Source organism: Barbus barbus, assembly GCF_936440315.1.
Source record: "Barbus barbus genome assembly, chromosome: 2".
Classification (NCBI taxonomy): domain Eukaryota; kingdom Metazoa; phylum Chordata; class Actinopteri; order Cypriniformes; family Cyprinidae; genus Barbus; species Barbus barbus.
In genome coordinates, this window is record NC_136730.1 from 17,334,691 (window position 1) to 17,357,555 (window position 22,865).

At 38.4% G+C, this 22,865-nt stretch overlaps 5 protein-coding genes across 5 annotated transcripts; 4 read left to right on the forward strand and 1 right to left on the reverse strand.

Moving 5' to 3' along the window:
• The first annotated feature begins 1,025 nt into the window (after positions 1 to 1,025).
• LOC306880258 (guanine nucleotide-binding protein G(o) subunit alpha-like) lies at positions 1,026 to 7,540 on the forward strand. Its single transcript, XM_079433675.1, has 8 exons — positions 1,026 to 1,347; positions 1,484 to 1,526; positions 2,491 to 2,632; positions 3,138 to 3,298; positions 3,407 to 3,535; positions 4,177 to 4,306; positions 5,949 to 6,102; positions 6,194 to 7,540. The coding sequence occupies exons 1-8, from the start codon at positions 1,230 to 1,232 to the stop codon at positions 6,379 to 6,381; spliced, it is 1,065 nt and encodes a 354-aa protein (XP_079289801.1). The 5' UTR covers positions 1,026 to 1,229; the 3' UTR covers positions 6,382 to 7,540.
• A 239-nt stretch (positions 7,541 to 7,779) lies between these two features.
• On the forward strand, positions 7,780 to 8,320 carry LOC306879828 (uncharacterized protein). The gene is made up of 3 exons (XM_079433028.1): positions 7,780 to 7,891; positions 8,000 to 8,065; positions 8,158 to 8,320. Exons 1-3 carry the CDS (start codon positions 7,867 to 7,869, stop codon positions 8,256 to 8,258), a joined length of 192 nt encoding a protein of 63 aa, XP_079289154.1. The 5' UTR covers positions 7,780 to 7,866; the 3' UTR covers positions 8,259 to 8,320.
• Positions 8,321 to 9,485: 1,165 nt separating this feature from the next.
• On the forward strand, positions 9,486 to 13,053 carry LOC306881823 (transmembrane protein with metallophosphoesterase domain). The gene is made up of 5 exons (XM_079436130.1): positions 9,486 to 10,549; positions 10,909 to 11,019; positions 11,816 to 11,981; positions 12,090 to 12,229; positions 12,341 to 13,053. The coding sequence occupies exons 1-5, from the start codon at positions 9,832 to 9,834 to the stop codon at positions 12,529 to 12,531; spliced, it is 1,326 nt and encodes a 441-aa protein (XP_079292256.1). The 5' UTR covers positions 9,486 to 9,831; the 3' UTR covers positions 12,532 to 13,053.
• A 357-nt stretch (positions 13,054 to 13,410) lies between these two features.
• LOC306882657 (exosome complex component MTR3) lies at positions 13,411 to 14,548 on the reverse strand. Its single transcript, XM_079437464.1, has one exon. The coding sequence runs from the start codon at positions 14,444 to 14,446 to the stop codon at positions 13,634 to 13,636; it is 813 nt and encodes a 270-aa protein (XP_079293590.1). The 5' UTR covers positions 14,447 to 14,548; the 3' UTR covers positions 13,411 to 13,633.
• Positions 14,549 to 18,603: 4,055 nt separating this feature from the next.
• LOC306881219 (putative sodium-coupled neutral amino acid transporter 8) lies at positions 18,604 to 22,727 on the forward strand (the record flags this gene model as incomplete). Its single annotated transcript, XM_079435202.1, has 10 exons — positions 18,604 to 18,801; positions 19,557 to 19,755; positions 19,902 to 20,058; positions 20,245 to 20,349; positions 20,452 to 20,509; positions 20,692 to 20,806; positions 20,926 to 21,073; positions 21,160 to 21,359; positions 21,975 to 22,026; positions 22,213 to 22,727. The coding sequence occupies 10 exons, from the start codon at positions 18,604 to 18,606 to the stop codon at positions 22,313 to 22,315; spliced, it is 1,335 nt and encodes a 444-aa protein (XP_079291328.1). The 3' UTR covers positions 22,316 to 22,727.
• Positions 22,728 to 22,865: the final 138 nt, after the last annotated feature.

Below are 22,865 nucleotides of genomic sequence, written 5' to 3' on the forward strand. Positions count from 1 at the left end.
GAAGCCAACGCATTTAGTTTTTGCATATCGCCAAGCAATGCACTATGGAAGCTTATTTATTCAACGTAATAAAAAAAAAACTTATTGCAAGTTTATATCTTAAAAATCAAATTTATAAATTCAAACTTTGTCTTGGAATTGCAATTTTTCCTTTTTTCCTTCTTAATTATGAATTTACATTCAGCAATCGTGGCTTTTTTCCTCGAAACTCTTGAGTTTACATCTCGCACTTCAGTTAAGACTTTATATATATATATATATATATATATATATATATATATATATATATATATATATATATATATATATATATATATATATATATATATATATTTCAGAATTGTGAGCTAAAAGCTAAAAGTTGGCCTGGAGCAAAGTATGTGAGCGAAAAAAGCAAGAGAAACTGCACTCCTAACCAATCAAATTAGAGGACTGGAACATTTCCAGCCTTTGTATGCTAAATATTTGAATTTTAAGAAACAAAAGAGAATCCTGCTCACTACCAAAACTGTTTCTTATACATTTGCAAGTAGGCCTATTGGTAGTGTGCTGGATTTTCTTTTGTTTCTTAGTTTCTTGGTCTTTTTTTTATTACGCACCTATCTATAACCTGCAGGTGTGCGATGATGATTGTTAAATGAAAATAAAGAGACTAAAAACATGGTTTGTGGGGAAAAAAAATCATTAAGATTTTATTTTTATTGAAATACAAAATATTAGGGACATCCAAAAATGGCACCCATATCACCATAGGCTACTGAAACAGCCACCCTGTGGAAGAAGGCTCCTCCTACTAAAATAGGCCTGCCATAATACAACAAAACGTGAAATAAATCAAAATTAGCAGAACGTGGGACATATCCAATACGCCAACAGCCTCAGAGCTACAGCTATATTTCGGCTGCACACAAAACAGATGTTCGCGAGCCCTGCTCCTCGTGTGACGTCAGCGCGATGAGAGGGGTTTGCCCCTCGCGCATTAGAAGGGAACTACAGGATGAGATGAGTTCGTGCCGCCGCCCAATAGACACCCGCGATCCGGAGCGCGAGCAGGAGCTGCGACCTCCTCCCAATCAAGAGGCCGGAGAGCGAGGCTGTACCTGACCTCAATTCGGAGACGGATGCTTTAGCAACAATCGGCAGACTGAGCAAGCGAGAGAGGAGAGAGTGTGGGACAGAGACGGATATTTGGGCTACAGCTGTCGCGCGTCCCGACTCTCGGTCTTGCAATGGGATGCACGTTAAGTGCGGAGGAGCGCGCGGCTCTGGACCGGAGCAAAGCGATCGAGAAAAACCTGAAGGAAGACGGACTAAGTGCAGCCAAAGAAGTCAAATTACTGCTGCTGGGTAAGTCGTGAGGTCTTTCTGGCCGCTTTGCAACAAGGAGTGCATTGAATAAGGATGCTGCAGGAATGGAAGTGTGTGTGTGTGTGTGTGTGTGTGTGTGTGTGTGACAGCACTGACACAGCCTGTGTCTCCGCAGGCGGAGGGGAGTCGGGGAAGAGCACCATCGTCAAACAGATGAAGTAAGTGCGGGGTTTTAACATACTCCGTGATTGTGTGCCTTTTCTTTTCGGTTCGGTTCAGCCATGCTTGTAAACGGTTAAAGGTTGGGAAGTGTTTGTGTCGCGCTGTTCAGTGTGTGGTAGTGCTGAAACGCAAGCGCACCCCAAGAGACAGCGCTGAGTGAGTGTGTGTGTGTGTGAGTGAGTGTGTGTATGTTAGTAGAATGTGTGCAGTGTACCTCACCGCTGTCTCTGCCGGCTTGGGCTCCAGAGTTCCTTAATGTTTCACGTTTTTGTCATGTGCATTTAATCTGGATTTGTGTTGTGCCATGTTATGCATTACGGCCTTGTGTTCAATTTGTTCTCTGACAGTGTGTGCTTGTGAGAGAGTTTGTGTGTGTGTGTGTGCGAGGCATTAGAATCTTTCTCTGTATTAATCTTAATGGGTGGCTTTTAGTGCCTGATCCCTGCAGTCTCGTTTAGCGTTATCCGCCCATTAAACGGACTTACCAGGTCTATGCCACCTAACCTTACATTTTCATAACAATGGATGCACATACAACAATTTTAAACTCTTATGGCAGTTTTGACCAGCTGTGTTGTATTATTAAATATCATTTTGCACATCAAACTCATTTCACTGTGCCAGCATCACTGCAGTTTTTGTAATTCAAAGCACCCACAACTATATCTCAGACCTAGGATATATTTTAAGGTTTTAAATACACTCTTACTAGTTACACTTTAACTTTTTTTATTACTGTTATACAGTTATTGTATAGTTACAGTTTAACTTGTGGTTTAAAATATTAAGGTGACCAACAACTTGGTAGAAGCACAAGAATGATGGTTGCATAATCGCTAAGCATACTACATTTGCCACCACATATTCCAGCCTTATGCATATATGTACACACATAATGTCAGTTCTGTTGTGTTTGAATGGTGCATTTAATGGCTATTCTCTGTTGTGTGTATGCGTCAGGATTATCCATGAAGATGGGTTCTCTGGAGACGATGTAAAGCAGTTTAAACCTGTGGTCTATAGCAACACCATTCAGAGTCTCGCCACCATCTTGAAAGCAATGGAAACTCTTGGTATAGAGTACGCAAACAAGGACAGAACTGTATGTATATCACATGTACACGCTCTTGTGAACTGACTTTGAGATAATGAAGTGCAAGTGGCAAGTGTGATTTTCTTAAAGATTCAAATAAAGTAAATTTTTTTGTTTTTTTCTTGAAACATTTAAACTGTATGTATTATGTTTTTTGTATTATTATGTATTACCTTTGTTCAAACATCTTAATACTTAAATCATATAATTGGATTGATACAACAATACAAGGAGGCAGAAAACATCAGGACAGTTTGCCTACTGTTAATGTACCTGTACGCTTGTTTTGCTTTGCAGTGTTCTTTAATGTTTGCATTAGATTTTCCTGGTGATTGAACTCACCTTGCATTACCCAAACCACACTTCTCAGAGGATGCACTGAGCTACAGTGACACCTAGTGCATTGATTAGAGAATATCATTGTGGTTGCCAATGCAATGCACATTTAGTGGGTGTCATTCTGCACTTATAGGCATTTAACAGGATGTTTGCAACATTTGGCGTGTGTTAATAGGCAGATGCTAAGATGGTGTTTGATGTGGTCAGTCGTATGGAAGACACAGAGCCATATTCAACAGAACTGCTGGCTGCCATGATGCATCTGTGGAGTGATGCTGGAACTCAAGCTTGCTTTAACCGCTCACGAGAGTATCAGCTCAACGACTCTGCCCAATAGTGAGTCCCACTGATATACACACATGAGATGGTGCAATGAGCATGTCACTGTCACCCTACGTATCATAATACATATTTAAAAATGCACACGGGTGTTCTGTGTTTCAGTTACCTAGACTGTTTGCAGCGCATTGGATCTCCAGATTACCTCCCCACTGAACAGGATATTCTTCGAACCCGAGTCAAAACCACTGGCATCGTTGAGACCAATTTTTCCTTCAAGAACCTTCACTTTAGGTATCTACCGAATAGTTATGTTTCTTTTTTACGTGAGTTAAATTAATTATTTCTTGGGAGAATTTTTCCAGGCCTCCTAAAAGCATGCTATTATACCTTATCAAATTCATATCAAACTAGATGTCTGCATAAAATAAGCAAATATATACAGCTGAATCTAAACCGGGTTCATCATTCAAATTATCAACACATATTGTCAAATCACGCAGTCCTAAAACGGCTCAGTTAAAATTTTAAGACATTAGTATGACTATATGTGAAGCTGCTTTGAAACTGTGTTTATTGTAAAAAGCACAATGCAAATCTGACATGATTTAATTACTTTTTTAATGAATTTAGAAAATGTAAAAAAATCTTATTGGGAATATTTTGTTTAATGAAAAGGCACTCAGATGTTAAACAGCAGAAATCGAAAAAGATCTGCATAATTGTCCTCAAAGTCTATTTTTAAGTAATTGACATAAGGAATTGGAAAATCATTTCTATTAATTCACTTCATCAGTATGTTAGACGGTGCAAATCTGATATCTTTGGTTGACTTATTTTGTTTCTTAACATGCATTGTGTTTCTTGTGTATGTGCACACATGCATGTACATGGCTTTGCATGTGTCCTGAGAGTGTGTGATGTTTCGTCCCCAGGCTGTTTGATGTGGGGGGACAGAGATCAGAGAGGAAAAAATGGATTCACTGCTTTGAGGATGTGACAGCCATTATCTTCTGTGTGGCAATGAGTGGATATGACCAAATGCTCCATGAAGACGAAACCACGGTGAACTACTACACCTAGACTTACACCTGATAATTTAGACAGCTTTAATTATAAATAAATTGAATTGAATAAAGCTTAAATTATATATAAATTTAATACATTTAAAAAAAATAAAAATACAGTCATGGCCAAAAATATCAGCTAATATATTTCTGATGTGCAGCAATAGATAATTGAGCTTCACAAATTAGTGAAATGGCTTTAAGAAAAGAGCTAGAGCAGTGAAAATCCCCATTTCCACCATCGGGGCAATAATTAAGAATTTCCAATCAACATAAAATGTTATGAAACTGCCTGGAAGAGGACGTGTGTCTATATCATCCTAATGCACAGTGAGAAGGAGGGTTTGAGTGCAGACTCTCCAAGGACCACAGCTGGAGAATTGCAGAAAATAGTTGAGTCTCGGGGTCAGAATACCTTTTAAAAAATTGTCAAACAGACCCTACATCACCACATGTTGTTTGGGAGGGTTTCAAGAAAAATTCTCCTCGTTCATCCAAAAACAAACTCCAGCATATTCAGTTATCAGAAACGACTGGAACTTCAAGTGGGACTGGCTTCTATGGTCAGATGAAACTACAAAAATTTACTTTTTAGCAGCAAACATTCAAGATGGGTTTGGTGAACACAGGGATAAAAAGTAGCCCATGTGTACAATGAAATATACTGTTGTATTTTTGATGTTGTGGGCCTATATTTCTGCTGGAGGTCCTGGACATCTTGTTTAGACACATGGCATCATGGATTCTATCAAATACCAACAGATAAGAAAATCAATAAGTGACTGACTCTGTTAGAAATCTTATAATGGGCCATGTTTGGATCTTCCAACCGGACAATAATCCAAACACAAACCTCTAAAACAACACAAAAATGGGTCACTGAGCACAAAACCAATCTTCTGCTGGCCATTCCAGTCCTCTGACCTGAACCCTGTAGAAAATGAGTGAGGTGAACTGAAGAGAAGAAGCACCAACATGGAGCTGGGACTCTAAAGGGTCTGGAGTGATTCTGGATGAAGGAATGGTCTCTGATCTCTTGTCAGGTGTTCTCTAACCTCATCAGGCATTATAGGAGAAAATGTAGAGCTGTTAAACTGGCAAATGGAGGTTTCAAAAAGTATTGAATAAAATGGTGCCGTTAATTGTGGCCAATGTGTATTAGAGAAAAACATGTATTTCATAATGATATTTCTCCCCATTTTAAATTCTTATTCTCCAATGAAAGGTTAGATTTTTGTGAATTTTTTTAATAAAAGATCAAAAGGATTAACAGTGCAGATTAATTTTCACAGCCTTCTTTGATCATATTTACCATGGGTGCCAATATTTTTGGCCATGACTGTATATATACACATCTACATACATACATACACACACACACACACGTTTATATGTAGATTTATAATGGTATATATATGTATATTATAAATGATTTGATGTGTTATATAAATTTAAAATGATAAATTTTACACACACATTTACAAAAAATGGTACATATATGTATATTATAAATTAATATAATAGAATGTAATATAATATAGATTTAACAAGCTAGCAGAATTTAAATGCTCATGGTTATTATGCAGTTTGAAAAAATTACAAATGTGTTTGATTCAATATTTTCTCTCTCTTCTCTGCAGAACCGTATGCATGAGTCTCTGATGCTCTTTGACTCTATATGTAACAATAAGTTCTTTGTTGACACATCCATCATCCTTTTCCTTAATAAGAAGGACCTTTTTGGAGAAAAGATTGTGAAATCTCCACTGTCTATCTGCTTCCCAGAATACACAGGTACAAAAGCTATGCACACATGTATGTAAGAAATTTACCGATATAAAAAAGGCTCAGAAAAACTCAGTCCATCTCATCATCTTTCCTGTAGGCCCAAATACATTCGACGCGGCGGCAGCGTATATACAGGGTCAGTTTGAAAGTAAGAACCGCTCCCCTAATAAAGAGATCTACTGTCATCTAACCTGCGCTACAGACACAGGAAACATCCAAGTGGTCTTTGATGCTGTCACTGACATCATCATCGCCAATAACCTGCGTGGTTGTGGCCTCTACTGAGCTCCGACTCCGCTTGTTGCCCTTCCAAATGGTAACAATGGACTGAACCTGTGACTTTGGCCAAGGCACTCCCTTATTTCATTTCACTCTGTCAATTTTTGTCTTTTGTTCAGAATATTTGTCCCTTATTTTCCTTTAAAGTTTGTTAGTACATTTTGCTGGAGTAAATACCGTATGGGTGTGCATGTATAGAGTAAAGATGAGCGTTTGGCCGGGCATAGATGCTTTAAGCATGAGAGCATGTGTGTGAGTGCAAGTCACAACGAGTGAGAGTGTTTGTCAGGTGATAACACACAAAGGTTCTCTGCTGTGTAAGAGACTTCCAAGTGCTGGCATGATCCTAAACTAAAGCGATCTCAAATACCCAGAAGGATCAGTGACTCTTGCAGGCTTAAAATCTAAAAAATATTGAGTGACTGTGAGCAAGTTAAATGGTGAATCGTTTAGAAGAGCTGAATGTCATTTCAGAAACTGAATGTTGTCCAGGGGCAGCTCTTTAAGCCAAAGTTGTTGGGGACCTGGCATCGACCCTCTTTGGGGCTGTGCTCACTGGCTTCAGGCTGACATAAAATGCCTTTCAGCGAATGAAGCCTCTTACAAAGTGTGATGTTGACAACATTCTCACTCAACATGAGCACAAATAGTTCCAAATAATTTCAGTTGTTTATTTCTGTATATATTATTATGTAGTTTATTTATTTATTTATATAACTATAAGCGCATGTATTTACATATTTTGTATCTCCCCACACTTTGTGCACCCTATCAGTGTCGGACTATGAATACAAACGAACTAGCTTACAGACTTTAGATGGAGAACAGCGTAAATATTAAGACAGTCTTTCAGATTCATATATAACTGAATTACTGAACAAATGAGCTATTGCTTCTTTTTAACTCACTCTCTTTAACTGATGACATAATGATGTGTGAGAGTGTGTACAGATGCGTGTGTGATGCATGCACACTCTTTATTCAACCATGACCTGTTACTTAACCCAGATTTATTTTCCTCTTTCTCTGCTGTGGATGGATTTTTTTTGGTGCACTGAATGTCCTCTTTCCTCCCTTGGGGTAATACTGCACTGTAACTACTAGGTTTAGTCTTCTGACCGACCAATCAAATGTTTACATTAAAAAAAGAAAACACTTTAGCACCAACTACTGTCTGTGTACTGGTTTGTCCCTCCTTTAACATGGTTACTCTAGTTTAACCTGCAGTTATCAAGAACTGGGCTGCGTATATGATTGTAGCAGTTACATAAAATAAGATCAGTGTGACAGATGAGAATAATGCCAGGCTTTCCTTTTATATTTGTCTGATGCCTACATAATACTGAGTGAGGTCCCAAGTCCATCCATCAGCGCGCTCACACATGACGTTCCCACGTGATTGTGACGCACGAACGAGCGATTCCATTTATTTGTACCAGACAGATTTTTCCACGAAAGCATCATACATTCGTTGGAAACCAAAGTGCCAAAATGGACCAGTGTGACTGTTCTAAATGTAAGTATATAAACCAAATATATGCAATTCTAAGTAATTTTAGCAAGAAAATACAGTGACACGCGCACGCATCTCCGGGAAATGTAAGAACATCTGTCTGTGTTGCAGCTGGATCTTGTAACTGCGGGCAAAACTGCAAATGCACCAACTGCAAATGCGCACATAACAAGAAAAGTGAGTCGGATAACTAACGCTTTGGGTTATTAAACATCACTTCACCCAGAATTCTGCAGAATAAAATGATTTCCCTGTTTTCGACCCGGTAGGTTGCGGCAGTTGTCCATCTGAATGCAGTAAGGACAAGAAGGGCTGCGAGAGCGCGTGCAAGGACAAGGAAAAATCGTGTGACACACACTGCTGCAAATGAAAGTCTGTAATATGTGCTGTGACACTGTGTTCTAAAATAATAAAGAATACAATTATATCGTGTATTCCCGCATTTGTTGTGATTATTGATGAAATAAAAGGATGTTTGAGTTCTAATTTATTTAGCATCCATGCAGGATACACCATGTTGTACAAAAACTTTAAAATCTGTAATAGCTCACGTACACTAAATACACCACAAGATATAAAATAATAGAATGCCTAAATTGTAAGAACAGAGCAGCTTATTGCCGTTACCGTTACCAAAGCACACATTTGCAGAATTCTGACTGTTACAGGACTAAAAGTCTCCTACACACAAGGTGTTATGCTTATGAGCATTAAAAAATGTAGGTGTGTGCTCTCTGCTTTAGTCCAAACTTATTGATGCCAAGAGCATTCAGATATATGACCCTGGATGACAAAAGTAGTCATAAGTAGCACGGGTATATTTGTAACAATAGCTAACATTGCATGGGTCAAAATGATCGATTTTTCTTTTATGCCAAAAATCATTAGGATATTAAATAAAGACCATGTTCCATGAAGATATTTTGTAAATTTCCTACCATAAATATATCAAAACGTAATTTTTGATTAGTAGTATACATTGAACTTCATTTGGACAACTTTAAAGTCGATTTTCTCAATATTTTTTTTTTCACCCTCAGATTCCAGATTTTCAAATAGTTGTATCTCAGCCATAATGTCCCCTCCAAACAAACCATACATCAAGCAATGGAAAGCGTATTTATTCAGCTTTCAGATGATGTATAAATCTCAATTTCACTAAATTGACCCTTATGACTGGTTTTGTGGTCATCATAGATGATCACATTGTGAGGGACCCCATTCCTAAAATATAAATGCTGTGTTACATGTAGGCCTAAACATTTGTCACTGAAAAAAGAAGAAATGAAAAAGAAAAAAAAGAACAGAAATTGAGTGTTAGTTAAATGTTACAAAAATGTAACAAACATTGGTTATAAATGTAGCAAACAGCTCATTCTTAGGTGATACAAGTTTTAAGTAAGACACTGAACAATGATTACAAAACCACAAACTAGTAGGAAATGTGTTTTAATGTACTAAGAAAGTTGCAACCTAATAGGCCTACATTACTCAAAATATTCGTGTTAATAACGTTGAGATCCTTTCCAATCAGAATTAAGAGCGTCACATTAGCCACGCCTCTGTACTGTAACGAGCCAATGATATTACCGCAGACAGAGACGCTGTCAAAAGACCGACGTGTTCATGTTTCATTTGTTTACACGATCGCGAATTGTGCAGTGGACGTTTACAAAGCTTGAGTGTGTAGCTGTATACTCTTTCTAGTAGGAAACCGCGAACCGCAGCAGTATTCTTCATGTTGTTATCATAGCAGCCATCACACGTCTTTGTCTGCGGAAGTAGTTTTGTTGTTCTCTCCCATGTCCCAGTTAAGAGAATGACTCAAATCAATTGACAGGTACGAGGAGCTCTTTCATCGTTCTTATAAGTTATACCGTGCTGTCATAAGAATGAATGCAGTATAGTTGTAACAGACTGTGCCGGGGTCAGAGACCGAGCACATGACGGTCAGTATGTTTGGATTTGGGCGCCTCTCCGCCGAGGGGAAAGTAGGAATCGCATCTGGAGTTGTTTTTTTCTCAATGCTTTTATCCAGAACATTAATCTCAGAGCGGGTGGACAAAAACACTCGCGCTTTGTTGTTTCGCGTTCAGTTTGTCCTCTTCATCAACTCCCTGCTGCTCCTCGGCTCTCTCTACATATGGAAGCGCGTGGTGCGGCGGCTGTGCGGACCCAGAGGGGCACCTTCTGTCCCGCAGAGATGTTGGCGTCTTCTTGTCCTGCTGTTTCTTTCTCTGGTGCACGGGAGCTACCTATGCTTGTTTTTCCTCGTGGACACTGAGCCACACTGGTTATCATTGCTGAGTTTCTCCTGTTTGGGCATTTATGTCATCCTACTGTTCTTCCTGTTTGTTTTTGGCTGCCTTACTCGCCTTCGCAGGCTTCTCTCCCGCAGCCGAGGAGGAGAGGATGTGGTCGCTAGCGGATCAGTCAGTCATATAGTGTTGGCAATGATATTAACAGCAATACTGGCAGTGTATGGGTTGGTAAATGCAGCCCAGCCTCCACGAGTTATTGAGGTGGAGATCCCAGTAGAGAAGCTCCCTGAGTCATTGAACGGGCTCAGGTTGGTGCTTCTGTCTGACATACATCTGGGACCTACAATAGGCCGCTCCAAACTGCAGCGCATTGTGACTATGGTGAATGAGCTGAACCCAGGTAATTACAATTATATGGTATCAGTGTAATCTTTAACGTGTTAAACGGATAGCACACCCAAAAATGAAAATTGTGTCATCTTTTACTCTCCCTTGTGTGCCATTTCAAACCTGAATGACTGTCTTTCTTCTGTTGAACATAAAGATATTGCTAAAAGTGTTGGTAACCAAACTGTATCATTCCCATTTACTTACACTGTATTTAAAAAAACATCTAAATATTTTTGTGCAACAGAACAAAGTGAGTATTACAGGTTTGTAACTACATGCAAATGATGCCAGAATTTAAATTTTTTGGGTGGACTATCCCTTTAACATGTACCTGATATTGAATTTTACTCCTTGTGTTTGTTGCTGTAGATGTGGTGGTGATTGTCGGTGATCTGACTGACTCTCAGGTGACTCGATTGAGGAGCGCTGCAGAACCACTGGGACAGATGAAGGCTCGACTGGGCTCCTATTTTGCTACAGGTCTGTCTTAGTAACTGTTTTATACATGACGTTTTATTATAGGGGTCATCGGATGCCCATTTTCCACAAGTTGATATGATTCTTTAGGGTCTTAATGAAAGTTCTATAACATACTTTGGTTAAAATTTCTCAATAGTGGAAAAAACAACACCACCCTTTTTACCCTGTCAAAAACAGTTCTGTTCATTGCGAGAGTTTCATTGCATGCCCCTTTAAATGCTAATGGAGCTCTGCTCACCCCGCCCCTCTCCTCCATGGGGTGACCAGCAGTTCTCTGAGAGATGGTAAACTTTATCTGCATTTATCATGAAACTTGCTAACTAGCACATTAGGAAAAGCAATTTGAAAAGATTCATTAAAAAAAACCTTATATTCGCTTCTTCTGTTGGTGAAGCTGGATCATGACTGATTTGTGCAAACATAAATGCATTTAGATGACATTTAGGGAGGAGCAAGTTCAGATAATTAACCTAATTAATATGAGAGGAGCACAATCAGTAATCAACCAAGTTAACAAAATAAGGGGTGTATAGACTTGCATCTTTTCCGTGACAGTTTTCCAGCATCCCTCCATCACCTTATCTCCGCACTTACAACTATTCCTATCCTAACCTGTGGGAGGTTGGGGAGGGAGCTGTGTTCTGGGTTCAGGCCAAAATTCCTAGCTCGGAATCCTCCCCTTGGACAGCACGCCAAATACGCATAACCTTTACTCTGTTTATTATATGGATGTGTGAACTTGTTGTAAATGAACATTCTATGCACACCTTCACGTTCATTTTGGTGCGACTTTCAGGCAATCATGACTACTACACTGCCGATGTTGAAGGCTGGTTTGAGCTCTTGCACTCAATGGGGATTCAGGCTCTTCATAACAGCCATGCAAAAGTGTTCCGTCCTGAACATACGCAAGACTGGATTTGCCTTGCTGGCATTGATGACCTCGAGGCCCGCATGCTTCGGTCAGTCCACAGTCATGTCATTGTCTGGCTCATTTGAATACATACAAATCTGATGTATATTATGTGCCTTGTACTGGGAACATGTTCATGATGTTGCTTTGGTTAAAGATACCCAGGCCATGGCATGGATGTTGAGAAAGCTCTCAGTGGCTGCAGTGCAGAGAGTCCTATTATTCTTCTTGCACATCAGCCTCATGCTGCCAAACAGGCCCTCCAGCAACGGCCAGACATCAGTCTGGTACTTTCAGGTATGTAAATATCAATTCAATTATTTTGTAACGTGAAAATGCAGGAGTATGCTGCTGAAGCTTAATTTCTGTCTTCTCCTGGACTCAAAATGCAATTTTGCATTTGTGTAGGTCACACACACGCTGGTCAGCTGTTCCCCCTCACCATCCTGGCATTCCTGATGAATCCATTTTTCTGTGGACTCTACCGGGTCTCTGAACACACTATGGTCTACGTGACCCCTGGAACTGGTTATTATGGCATTCCAATGAGAATTGCAAGCCGTTCAGAAATTACAAACATTATATTGAAACGTGCTTGAGAGCCTCACACTGTGCAGTGCAGGGATCAAACAATCAATCTCATCCATACACGTTCATTACCTCATTTCCCTGCATGCTGTCACACAGTTATACATGTATTACATGTATGCATAATTATGTGCTAAATCAGTCAAATATACTACAGTTTGCACTGCAACTTGCTTGAGCAATCTTACAACAGGTCTATTTTACTATAGAGAATGAGACGCATTATACACATTTCAGTTGCCATCTATTTTCTTAATGTGGTATTGTAATTTATTTGCCAAAACATGCTAAAAATCCAAGCACTTTAATATTTGAATATTCGCATTCCATAAGTGCCATTTTTTTTTTTATTACTAGATGTATTTTTACTGTTTTACTCAGGCCCCTTTCATCAGTTTTAATGACAGTTCATTACAATCAAAATTAATTCTGTGCACTGTTTCGACTGTCACATTTGTGCGAGTCAATCAGGGACTTCATTAATTATCTGTTGTGATAAAAGTTTTGATTAAAGGTTATTATTATACCAAATCACCAGTCTCAAAATACATCTTTTCTAAAAATGCCATGTGAGCTGCATGTTGTTTTATATATGTGAACCTGGACCACAAAACTAATCATGAGTAGCACGGGTATATTTGGAGCAGTATGGGTCAAAATTATACATTTTTCTTTTATGCCAAAATCAAAAGGATATTAAGTAAAGCTTATGTTTCATTAAGATATATTGTAAATTTCCTACCGTAAATATATAAACTTAATTTTTGATATGCATTGCTAAGAACGTAATTTGAACAACTTTAAAGACGATTTTCTCAGTATCCTCAGATTTGCAAATAGTTCTATCTCAGCCAAATATTGTCCTATACTAACAAATCATACATCAATGAAAGCTCATTTATTCATTTATTTGCAACCGTACCCACTGCATAAAAAACCAGCAACACTTATGAATGAAGAAATAATAGAAAATATATTTGCAACTTCAGATACATTTATTTCATTCGTATTTGTTGCACTTTTAAGTGTAGAAAGTATGATAAACAATGCACACAAACAATATATTCACTTTTATTCTCAAAACAAAACTTGAGAATCGTGGCAAGTAAAAGTCTATTTTTCGGGTGGAGGAGCTTTCTTCTTCACAGCCCGCGTCAGAGCTCGCTGTAGCACCGGATAGAGTTTGTGACAGCCATCCATGCAGGTTCTCACAGCATCGGCCAGTGTGTCTTCCCGCATCTCTCCATCCGCATTCAAACCAGACACTTGATTCAGATTGGGAAGCAGAGCCACGGTGACACAGCCCTGGTTCTCCCCGTAACCCTCCTGCCAGCTCCCACACTCCTCGGAGTATGATGGGTCAACGAGACACGTGTGTCCATTCTGCCGCAGCGCACAACCCAACACCACATCATACATTTCAATACCGCCATCGGCCAGGGCCATAGAGGCGCATGTCACCGCATGCGCGAGGATCGAGCCGTCGTTCTCCAGAACCATGACATTAACCTCAATCTGAGAGCGCGGGTATCGGTGTAGACAAACCCCTGGCTGCAAGCTCTCCAGTAGAGTCTGGGACAGATCTCTTTCCTCGCTGCCTTGGATCCAAGCACCCCGTTTCAGACATGAAAACGGCGCGAGCCTGAAGTCGCAAACAAGGCGACCGGTTTTCATGTCTGTTTCGTCCTTGCGTTCAATTTCTCTCGGACCGTACACCGAGCATATAATCTTGGTGTTTCCAGCCTCGAGATACGCGGAGCCCTTTGCCTGGCTGATCAGCCCGCAGCGCGCAAACATCGGCCGCACCTCTCCATTCCCCCTGACGCCTTGCCTGCCGTTGGCCTTGGGAGCTTTGTCTGGAGAAAGAAAGAGCAGCGGGGACTGCGACTCCTCCGGTCCACGGATACGTTTTGTGTCGACAGGCATTTTCAGTAAACCCACGTGTTTACGGGAACATTACTTCGAGCGATTCTGTTCAAGCTCGACAAATCAAATGCGACAGGATACTGCTCGTTACGCTCTACCGCCATCTGTCGGATAGGCGTGACAGCGGGAAATCGGAAATCGAGGTATGGCAGTTTGGGATGCCTTTCATTTCAAAGTTATATTTTGCTGCGTATTATTCGCATTTTTATAAACCACACAAGGTAATGTTTGTTCTGACCATCTGAATGCATAGCCTACATGTCTGCATGTTGTATAACAAACTCAACAAACAAATTCTGGAAGTTCACAAACAGCCTATTAATTTTGCAGTTCTCCTATCCCCTTAGCAGAAAAACACCCCCAAAGCATAATGTTTCCACCTCCATGTTTGACGGTGGGGATGTGTTCTTGGGGTCATAAGCAGCATTTCTCCTCCTCCAAACATGACGAATTGAGTTGATGCCAAAGAGCTCCATTTTGGTCTCATCTGTCCACAACACATTTCACCTCTGAATCATTCAGATGTTCATTGGCAAACTTCAGACAGGCCTGTACACGTGCTTTCTTGAGCAGGGGGACCTTGCGGGCACTGCAGGATTTCAGTCCTTCACAGCAGTGTGTCATGTTTTCTTGGTGACTATGGTCCAAGCTGCCTTGAGATCATTGACAAGATCCTCCCGTGTTCTGGACTGATTCCTCACCGTTCTCATGATCATTGAAACTTCACGAGGTGATTGAACCCTTAAGGGTTCAATCAAAAGAAGTTCTTTGTAACCAGGAAAAAGGTTCTATATTGAACCCTTTAGGGGTTCCCATTATGGGATCATTCTTTGGATTTAATTTTTGTTTTGTTTTAATTAAATTTTAAGGCTTAAACAGCTCATATAACTAATTTATCACTAGAAAAACTAGAAATATCCATAAGCCTAACACATCAAGGTTTTGTGTGATCATTTAATACATTTTTATTAGCATTTACTGTGACAAGCAATATATAAGACAGCAATTCATAGTGCAACAGTTACAGAGATTAACATAAATCCACGTTTCTTTATGTATTCATACTTTTTAAAACCGTTTTTACCTGTCTAAATAGCACTCTCCGTTTTAGAAATATAATTTTTTCAACCCCCTCCACCTTACTCACCCATCCAACATGTCAGTCACAAATATATGTTGATTGCTAAGAACTTGCACAAATAAATAAACTTACAGTTAACTTGCAAAAAATTATTATTTTTTTAAATAAATACATAAAGTTAGAATGTGAAAAGTCTGTCATGAAATATACCGGTATATTAATGACACTCTTATTTTGCATCTCACCACCAGGTCATTACCCTTTACCTTAAATAAATGTCAAGTATTTACTCCACATTCTCTTATAAACCAAGTAGTCTGACTTTTTTTTCTTTTTTTTTTGTATGCTGCAACTTTCCCCAATTCTGTAACCCATGAAAGATGGTGAACCACATGTTTCTGAAAAGGGAGCTAAAAGACTAACTATAGTATTGTTTTTAAATTTATAAGCATTAAATATTAATTTTACATTCAGATAGGCATTTAAACAATAAAAACAAAGGACCCATGTCAATTTCAGCACTGGGAAGGGCTAAATAGTGCTGATTGAAATTAACTGAGTGATGGCTTTTGGATGCTCCATACTGAACAAAAAGTAGACAGCAAACAGATACTTCTGGCATCTCTGTGTTATTGGTCAGTGATGCATCCATTTTGATGCTAACTCTCCTTGCGATGATTAGGCTTGACATCCTAAGATGGGGATACAGAGTACAGTATGGAGAGTACAGTACAACAGGAAAAGAAAGGAATCTCTCACAATTAAATTAAATCTTAAAACTTACTTGAATTAGTTAGGAGTGTGGTGTTTTCATCTGTATGTTGATGAACAAACAAGTAATGCTGCTCTCCAGAGTCCAGACCTGCAGTGACAGTGCAAAATATTTATTTATTTATCAATCAATCATAAGAACCTGCATGATAAAACGTGGAAAATAGAAGAAAAGTTATCAGTAACTTCAGATTAGCTGATTGATGAGTTTCAGTTGGTACTGTGAGGACAAATAGTGTACCTTTTGTGTTATTATTTTGCAGCAGGTTGGTCATGTTTCCTCTGACTTCCACTTTTCAACACTTTGATAAGCTGGTGGTAAAACCTTTAAAAGTGCTCTCTGAGTTACATGAACATCTACAACAACCAAATACAGCGTGTTTAGAATATTATACAATTACTTCAGCACAACAAATAATTATATTTGACTATAACTGCAAACACCAAACACTCAAAGTTATCCACAGAAAAAAGGAAACATCTCCATCAGCTGCTTCTCTCTTTGTTCTTCTTGGTGTTAATTCATGTTTATAGGCAGTCTGATGGTGATTTGACCGAAACTTTGTTTCATCTTTTCCTATAACGTTATGTATAGGTCCAATACAATCTACGGGGCAAAAAAATAAAATAAATAAAAAATTACGTTAGACTATATCATGAACTCTCGCCAGCATTATTAATCAATTCACAACAGTTTTTATCAAGATACTTTAGGGATTCATGTTTAAAATGACAAACCTCCCGGAGAATTGCGCAGGCCTGGACAACCTTTCTTCTTTTAGCTTCTTGAAATAAACGTGTAACGTTAGTCTAACTAAAAATGACAAGGGTTTAGGTAAAAGTAATTAAAATAAGCTCAAATGAATTAATTTTCTCACTTACCAATGTAGCCGTCGTTCTCCCGAGCGCTTTTAAGTGATCACTCTCGCGAGAGGCGCGCGACTGAAATGCGCCGCTGTGCAGACGGGACAAAACTGATCAGCGCATAGACACATGCTCAAGTTGTTTGCCGTTTATGTCAAAGATCATTTTATGCATCTGTTTGGAGGGATGAGTTATAAGAAAAGCCTTTTAGAATCTAAATGAAACACTGAAACTCGATAAGAGCATGTTGCTTGTCAATAAAAGAGCTGCACGGCATCTTACATGACACGAGAACTAGAACTTACGATCATGTTAGTATGCTGATTAAATATTAAACCTATTAATAGATCAAACTGTCCATATTGCTATACACTGCTAGAACACATTTATTTCTACCAGATCAGTTTGTTGGTATAATAATAAGTTGATTCAGTGCAGATGTAAATTTTAAGTTTATTTTCTTTGGAATAAAGGTGTGTCAAAGTAAAATTGAAATAAAAGCTCAAATATAATGTAGTATAATAATTTTAAATAGCCTAAGCATAGTTTAGCCCAAAGAACCCTTTTTTTGAAATGTGTTTTTCTGGATTTATTTGTTATTATTCTGTCTCTCCCTGTTCAAATATAGCATTAAAATTATAGACTGATCATTTGTCAGTGGGCAAACAAAATCAGCAGGGAATCAAACTATTTTTCCCCACTGTAGGCCTATTTAGATTAGTCAACATTTGTAGTTTTACAGCTTTAAATTAAACTTTAATATATATTTGCAATAGACGCTCTTTTATGAATATTGACTGATTGGAATCGGATAAGACAGCCTCATAGCATTAATTGCCTAAATTTAATTAATATGCTTTACAAATCCGAACATTATGTAGGCTAATGAAAAAAGTAAACGAAGCAAAGAAATTGAAGTTCACAAACAAATTCTAAATGTGTTTTAGACCCTTTAAGAGGCACGTGCCTCAAGTAATAGCGCTTCAAATGAATGTTTGTCCAAAGGTCTCGAACAGAGTCGCAAGACGAGCACTAATTAATTTGCCACGGCGCTGCACTTTAGAAAATAACACCGAATTCCTCCTGTTGTAGACAAAACGAGGGTCTCGTGTGATAAAGAAGCTGAAGTAGTCGCTCCTGTGTGAAATCAGCTGCAAATTCCTCCTAAAATGCATCTTTAGAAAAACAATCATTTAGACTCGGAACCCACCGTTACAAACGCTAGCAAGTCTATACAATATTTCTCACCTTGGGATGACATTTTTAAGGGGTCTTACTTGAGACCGCCTCACTCACTATACTAAACTGAACAGGGATTTTACTCCAGAAAAGTGCGGATGCTTTGGACACATAAAGCTCCAGGGAAGCTTATTAAATCGTTTTCGCATTAGAATACAACAGACCTGGAGAATTGTGATCATTTTCGTCTTTCTCACCGAGCATGGAGGAACTGGCCCGGGAGAGTATACGCAGCATCAGTCTGCTTTCCAGGCCTGCGCGGGGTTCGGACGTCCCGCGACTCGGATCGTTTGGTGCCATTTTCATCATGCTCAAGTCAGCCCTCGGCGCGGGACTCCTTAACTTTCCATGGGCTTTTGAGAAGGCTGGCGGCGTGAACACAGCCATCACTGTGGAGATGGTGCGTTGTAATAGGTGTTAAGTGATTTTTGCTCTAGGCTCGGGCACAGCACAGGTATAATCCTATCCAGCTAAACCGGCTGCGTGACCATATATATATATATTCTCTTGTATTCGGTAAGGCTACTGTGATCAAAATACAGTGAAATATTATTGCAGTTTAAAATAACTGCTTTCTATTTTAATATCTTTTAAAATATAATTTATTCCTCTGATGGCAAAGCTGAATTTTCAGCAGTCATTACCCAGTCTTCAGTGTCACGTGATCCTTCAGAAATCATTCTAATATAGTGATTTGGGCTCTGTAATAGTTCTTCTCACTATATGTTAAAAACAGTTTAAGTAATACTTTTTTCCCCAGTTTTCTCTAAGGAATAGAAAGTTTAATGAACAGCATTTATTTGAAATAGAAAACTATTGTAACTTTATAAATATCTTTATTGTCACTTTGATCAATTTAGTCTGTCCTTCTTGAATAAAAGTATTTATTCTTTTTTTTATTTTATTTTACTTACCCCAAACTTTTGAATAGTATATCACGATTTCCACAAAAATATTAAGCATCAAAAACTGTTTTTAATTGAAACATGATAGGTTTTTCTTTTTTAAAAGGAAACTTATTTAATGTGCAAGGAACTTTTAGTAAAAAGCAGCCCATATAAAGCCTTATTCAGCAGTGCTTCTGAGGATAGAGCTGAACAAGAATATGAAGATTGTGAGGCTTAAAGCAATTGAACATTTTTCTCTTTTTCTCAGGTGTCTCTGGTATTTCTCATAAGTGGGTTGGTCATTCTCGGCTACGCCTCATCAATCAGCCGGCAGAAGACGTATCATGATGTGGTACGAGAGGTGTGTGGACAGAGGATCGGCCATCTGTGTGAGATCTGCTTTGTTTTCAACCTCTTCATGATCTCTGTGGCCTTTTTGGTGGTTGTGCAGGATCAGCTGGATAAGCGTAAGTTGTGTTTGCTTTGTGTTGTTCCACATGAGTCATTATGTTTCAGTGTGAGTAACTGTAACAGTTGAATGTGTATATATACACATGACAAAGACACAAAATGATCTTTTACCCTTTTGAACATAAGTGTCTGTGTGTTTCAGTGTGTCTCTCTCTGTATGAGACCGTGACAGGAAATTCAGAAGGAGAGATGCCATATCACTGGTACACAGATCACCGTTTTGCACTCTTTGTCATGTGCCTCATTATCATCTTTCCACTCTCTATACCCAAAGAGATCGGCATCCAGAAATACACCAGGTGTGTTAAAAGCTGACACATATATCTGCTACTCCCTAAATCTTTTTTATACCACCTTCTAGCCTTTTTAACGTCTAGTGAAAAGTACTGCATATTTCCCTCAATCTCTCACCTCTGTCCCACTTTAACCTGCTGTATCCATCATTAACTCTTGATGCTTCTTTGTGTTTAATGCTTTGCGTCCAGTGTATTGGGAACCCTGGCTGCTACGTACCTGAGTGTAGCTGTAATTGCAAAATATTACCTAAAAGATGTGCACGCGGCAGACCTCACACCAGAACACAGTCAAGGGTGAGTTATATGTTAAGAATATGTTTTCCATAAAGTTGAGTTCATGCATATATTGTTCATATGAGTTTAATATCAGTGGTTTGTTTGGGTTATTTGAAGCAGATTGGACTCGTGGGCCTCCATGTTCAGTGTGGTCCCTACTATCTGTTTTGGTTTCCAGGTCAGATTCTCTAAAAAATTATTAGATGATAATAATTGTGCGGACATTATTTCTGTGCCGAGATAAAATGATTATTTCTTTAAATCAATGGTACGCTATTTGCAAATTGCTGTGTTGTACATTTGCGCATTGTGCTGAAAGCCCATAAACTGTAATCTTTATTTATATTATATTATTTATAGTGCCATGAAGCTTGTATTGCTATCTACAGCAGCATGGAAAACAAAAAGATTACACACTGGGTTTTCATCTCAGTCATTTCTATGATTTTCTGCCTGATTATTTATACTCTCACAGGTGAGTCATATTTGTAGAACTCATTGTTATCTGTAGTGTTATTATTTACAATTATAAATTTTTCCCAGTAAGATTTTGAGTTTGAAAAAAGTGACTGACACTTTGTTGCAATATCGTAGGTGTGTTTGGTTTTCTTACATTTGGACGGGAAGTAGCCTCAGATATCCTGATGTCATATCCTGGAAATGATGTAGTGATGATTATTGCTAGGCTGCTGTTTGGGATTTCGATCATCACCATCTATCCTATAATACTGCTGCTGGGAAGGTACCGCAAACCACAAATAAATGTGCATAGCTCACTGCACACAGTGTACACACACTCATGTGTCAATGATTGCATCTTGTTCACAGGTCAGTGATTCTAACTCAAATATTGCGCTTTTGGGAACGACGGGCCATAATTACATCTGTGTTAGAGAGTCGGTGCCGTCTGATTCTAACAATTCTCTGGATCACTGTGACTCTCCTCATCGCCATCTGTGTACCAGACATGAGTGAGGTCATCAGCGTCATCGGGGGAATTAGCTCTTTCTTTATATTTATTTTTCCTGGTGAGACACTCAACTAAACAATTACAATCTCACCAACACACTAGCATGCATTCATACTCTACTGTTCAAAAGTTTGGGGTCGGTAAGATTTATTAATATATTTTTGAAAGAAGTCTCTGATGCTCACCAAGGCTGCATTTATTTGTTTAAAAATACAGTAAAAACTGTAATATTGTTGAATATTAATGCTATTGAACTCTTTTATTCTTGTGATGGCAAAGCTAAATTTTCAGCAGCCATTACTCTAGTCTTCAGTGCCATATGATCCATCATCTTATACGAAATCGTTCTTATATGCTGATTTGGTGCTCAAGAAACATTTCATATTATTATCACAGTTGAAAACAGCTGCCTAATATTTTTGTAACAGCTATGATATATTTGCTTCGTTGATGAATAGAAAGGTCAAAAGAACAGCATTTATTTGAAATAGACAACTTTTGTTACAATGTAAAAGTATTCAATTTTAATCAGTTTAATGCATTCTTGCTAAATAAAAGTATTAATTTCTTTGAGGGGGGGGGCTTTTGAACAATAGTGTACATACATATACATTCAAACAGACTGTGAGATGATATCGACCAAACTATTATTATATATATTTTTTTTTTGTAGGGCTGTGTCTCATTTTTGCCATGCAGACAGAGCCTATAAATCACAGGATGAGGTGTGTAACATCTTATGTATGTTTAAAAAGCAAAGTCAAGTCATTTGAATTTCTTGGTCATTTCCTTTGGTCTCTTATTAACTTTAGCCATTTTCATATATTTATGGTGTGTCTAAAAATATAGTTTTTAATTACTTTCTCCCTTTTACAACACCACCTTTAATTAATTTTGTTTTTTCCTTCCAGAGCTCTCTTGACAGGGTGGGGTGTGGTGACTGTCATTACTGGAGCTTTTATCTTTGGCCAGAGCACAACTATAGCTGTTATGGAGCTAATGCACAAATTTTAATCTTCGTCATGGTCTTCATTATTTGTAATATCATTGTCTTGACAAAATGTGTTTATATATGTGACTGATGAATGATAAACGGTACGATACTTGAAACTGGGGAAGAGTAGCAACTACATACATTTTAGAAGAAAATGTCACACCACAGTGCCTTATGCTTGTATTGCTGTTACTGCTCAGTTTGATATGGTGTGTGTGTATGTGTGTGTGTTTGTGCATGTGTGACTAAGAGAATGTGTTGGAGGATTTTTGTTTAGGCTATATATTTATTATATTGAGTAGGTTTAGACAAGAAGAGTAGATTTATTTAAATGTGTTATATGGAATGCATATTGAAGTATATGAATACAAATATAAAGAAGGAATGTAGAACATTTGCAATAACTTATTAAAATTAATTAATATTTGCCTTATGTGAGTGTGAAATTGCATAACCTCTATGAAACACTGTTCATGAGTCGGTGTTGTACTGTCAAAAATGAAATTAAGCAGGAAAAGAGACACATTTTGTGCTAATTTGACACTATCCAGATTTGTAGAAAATAATTTA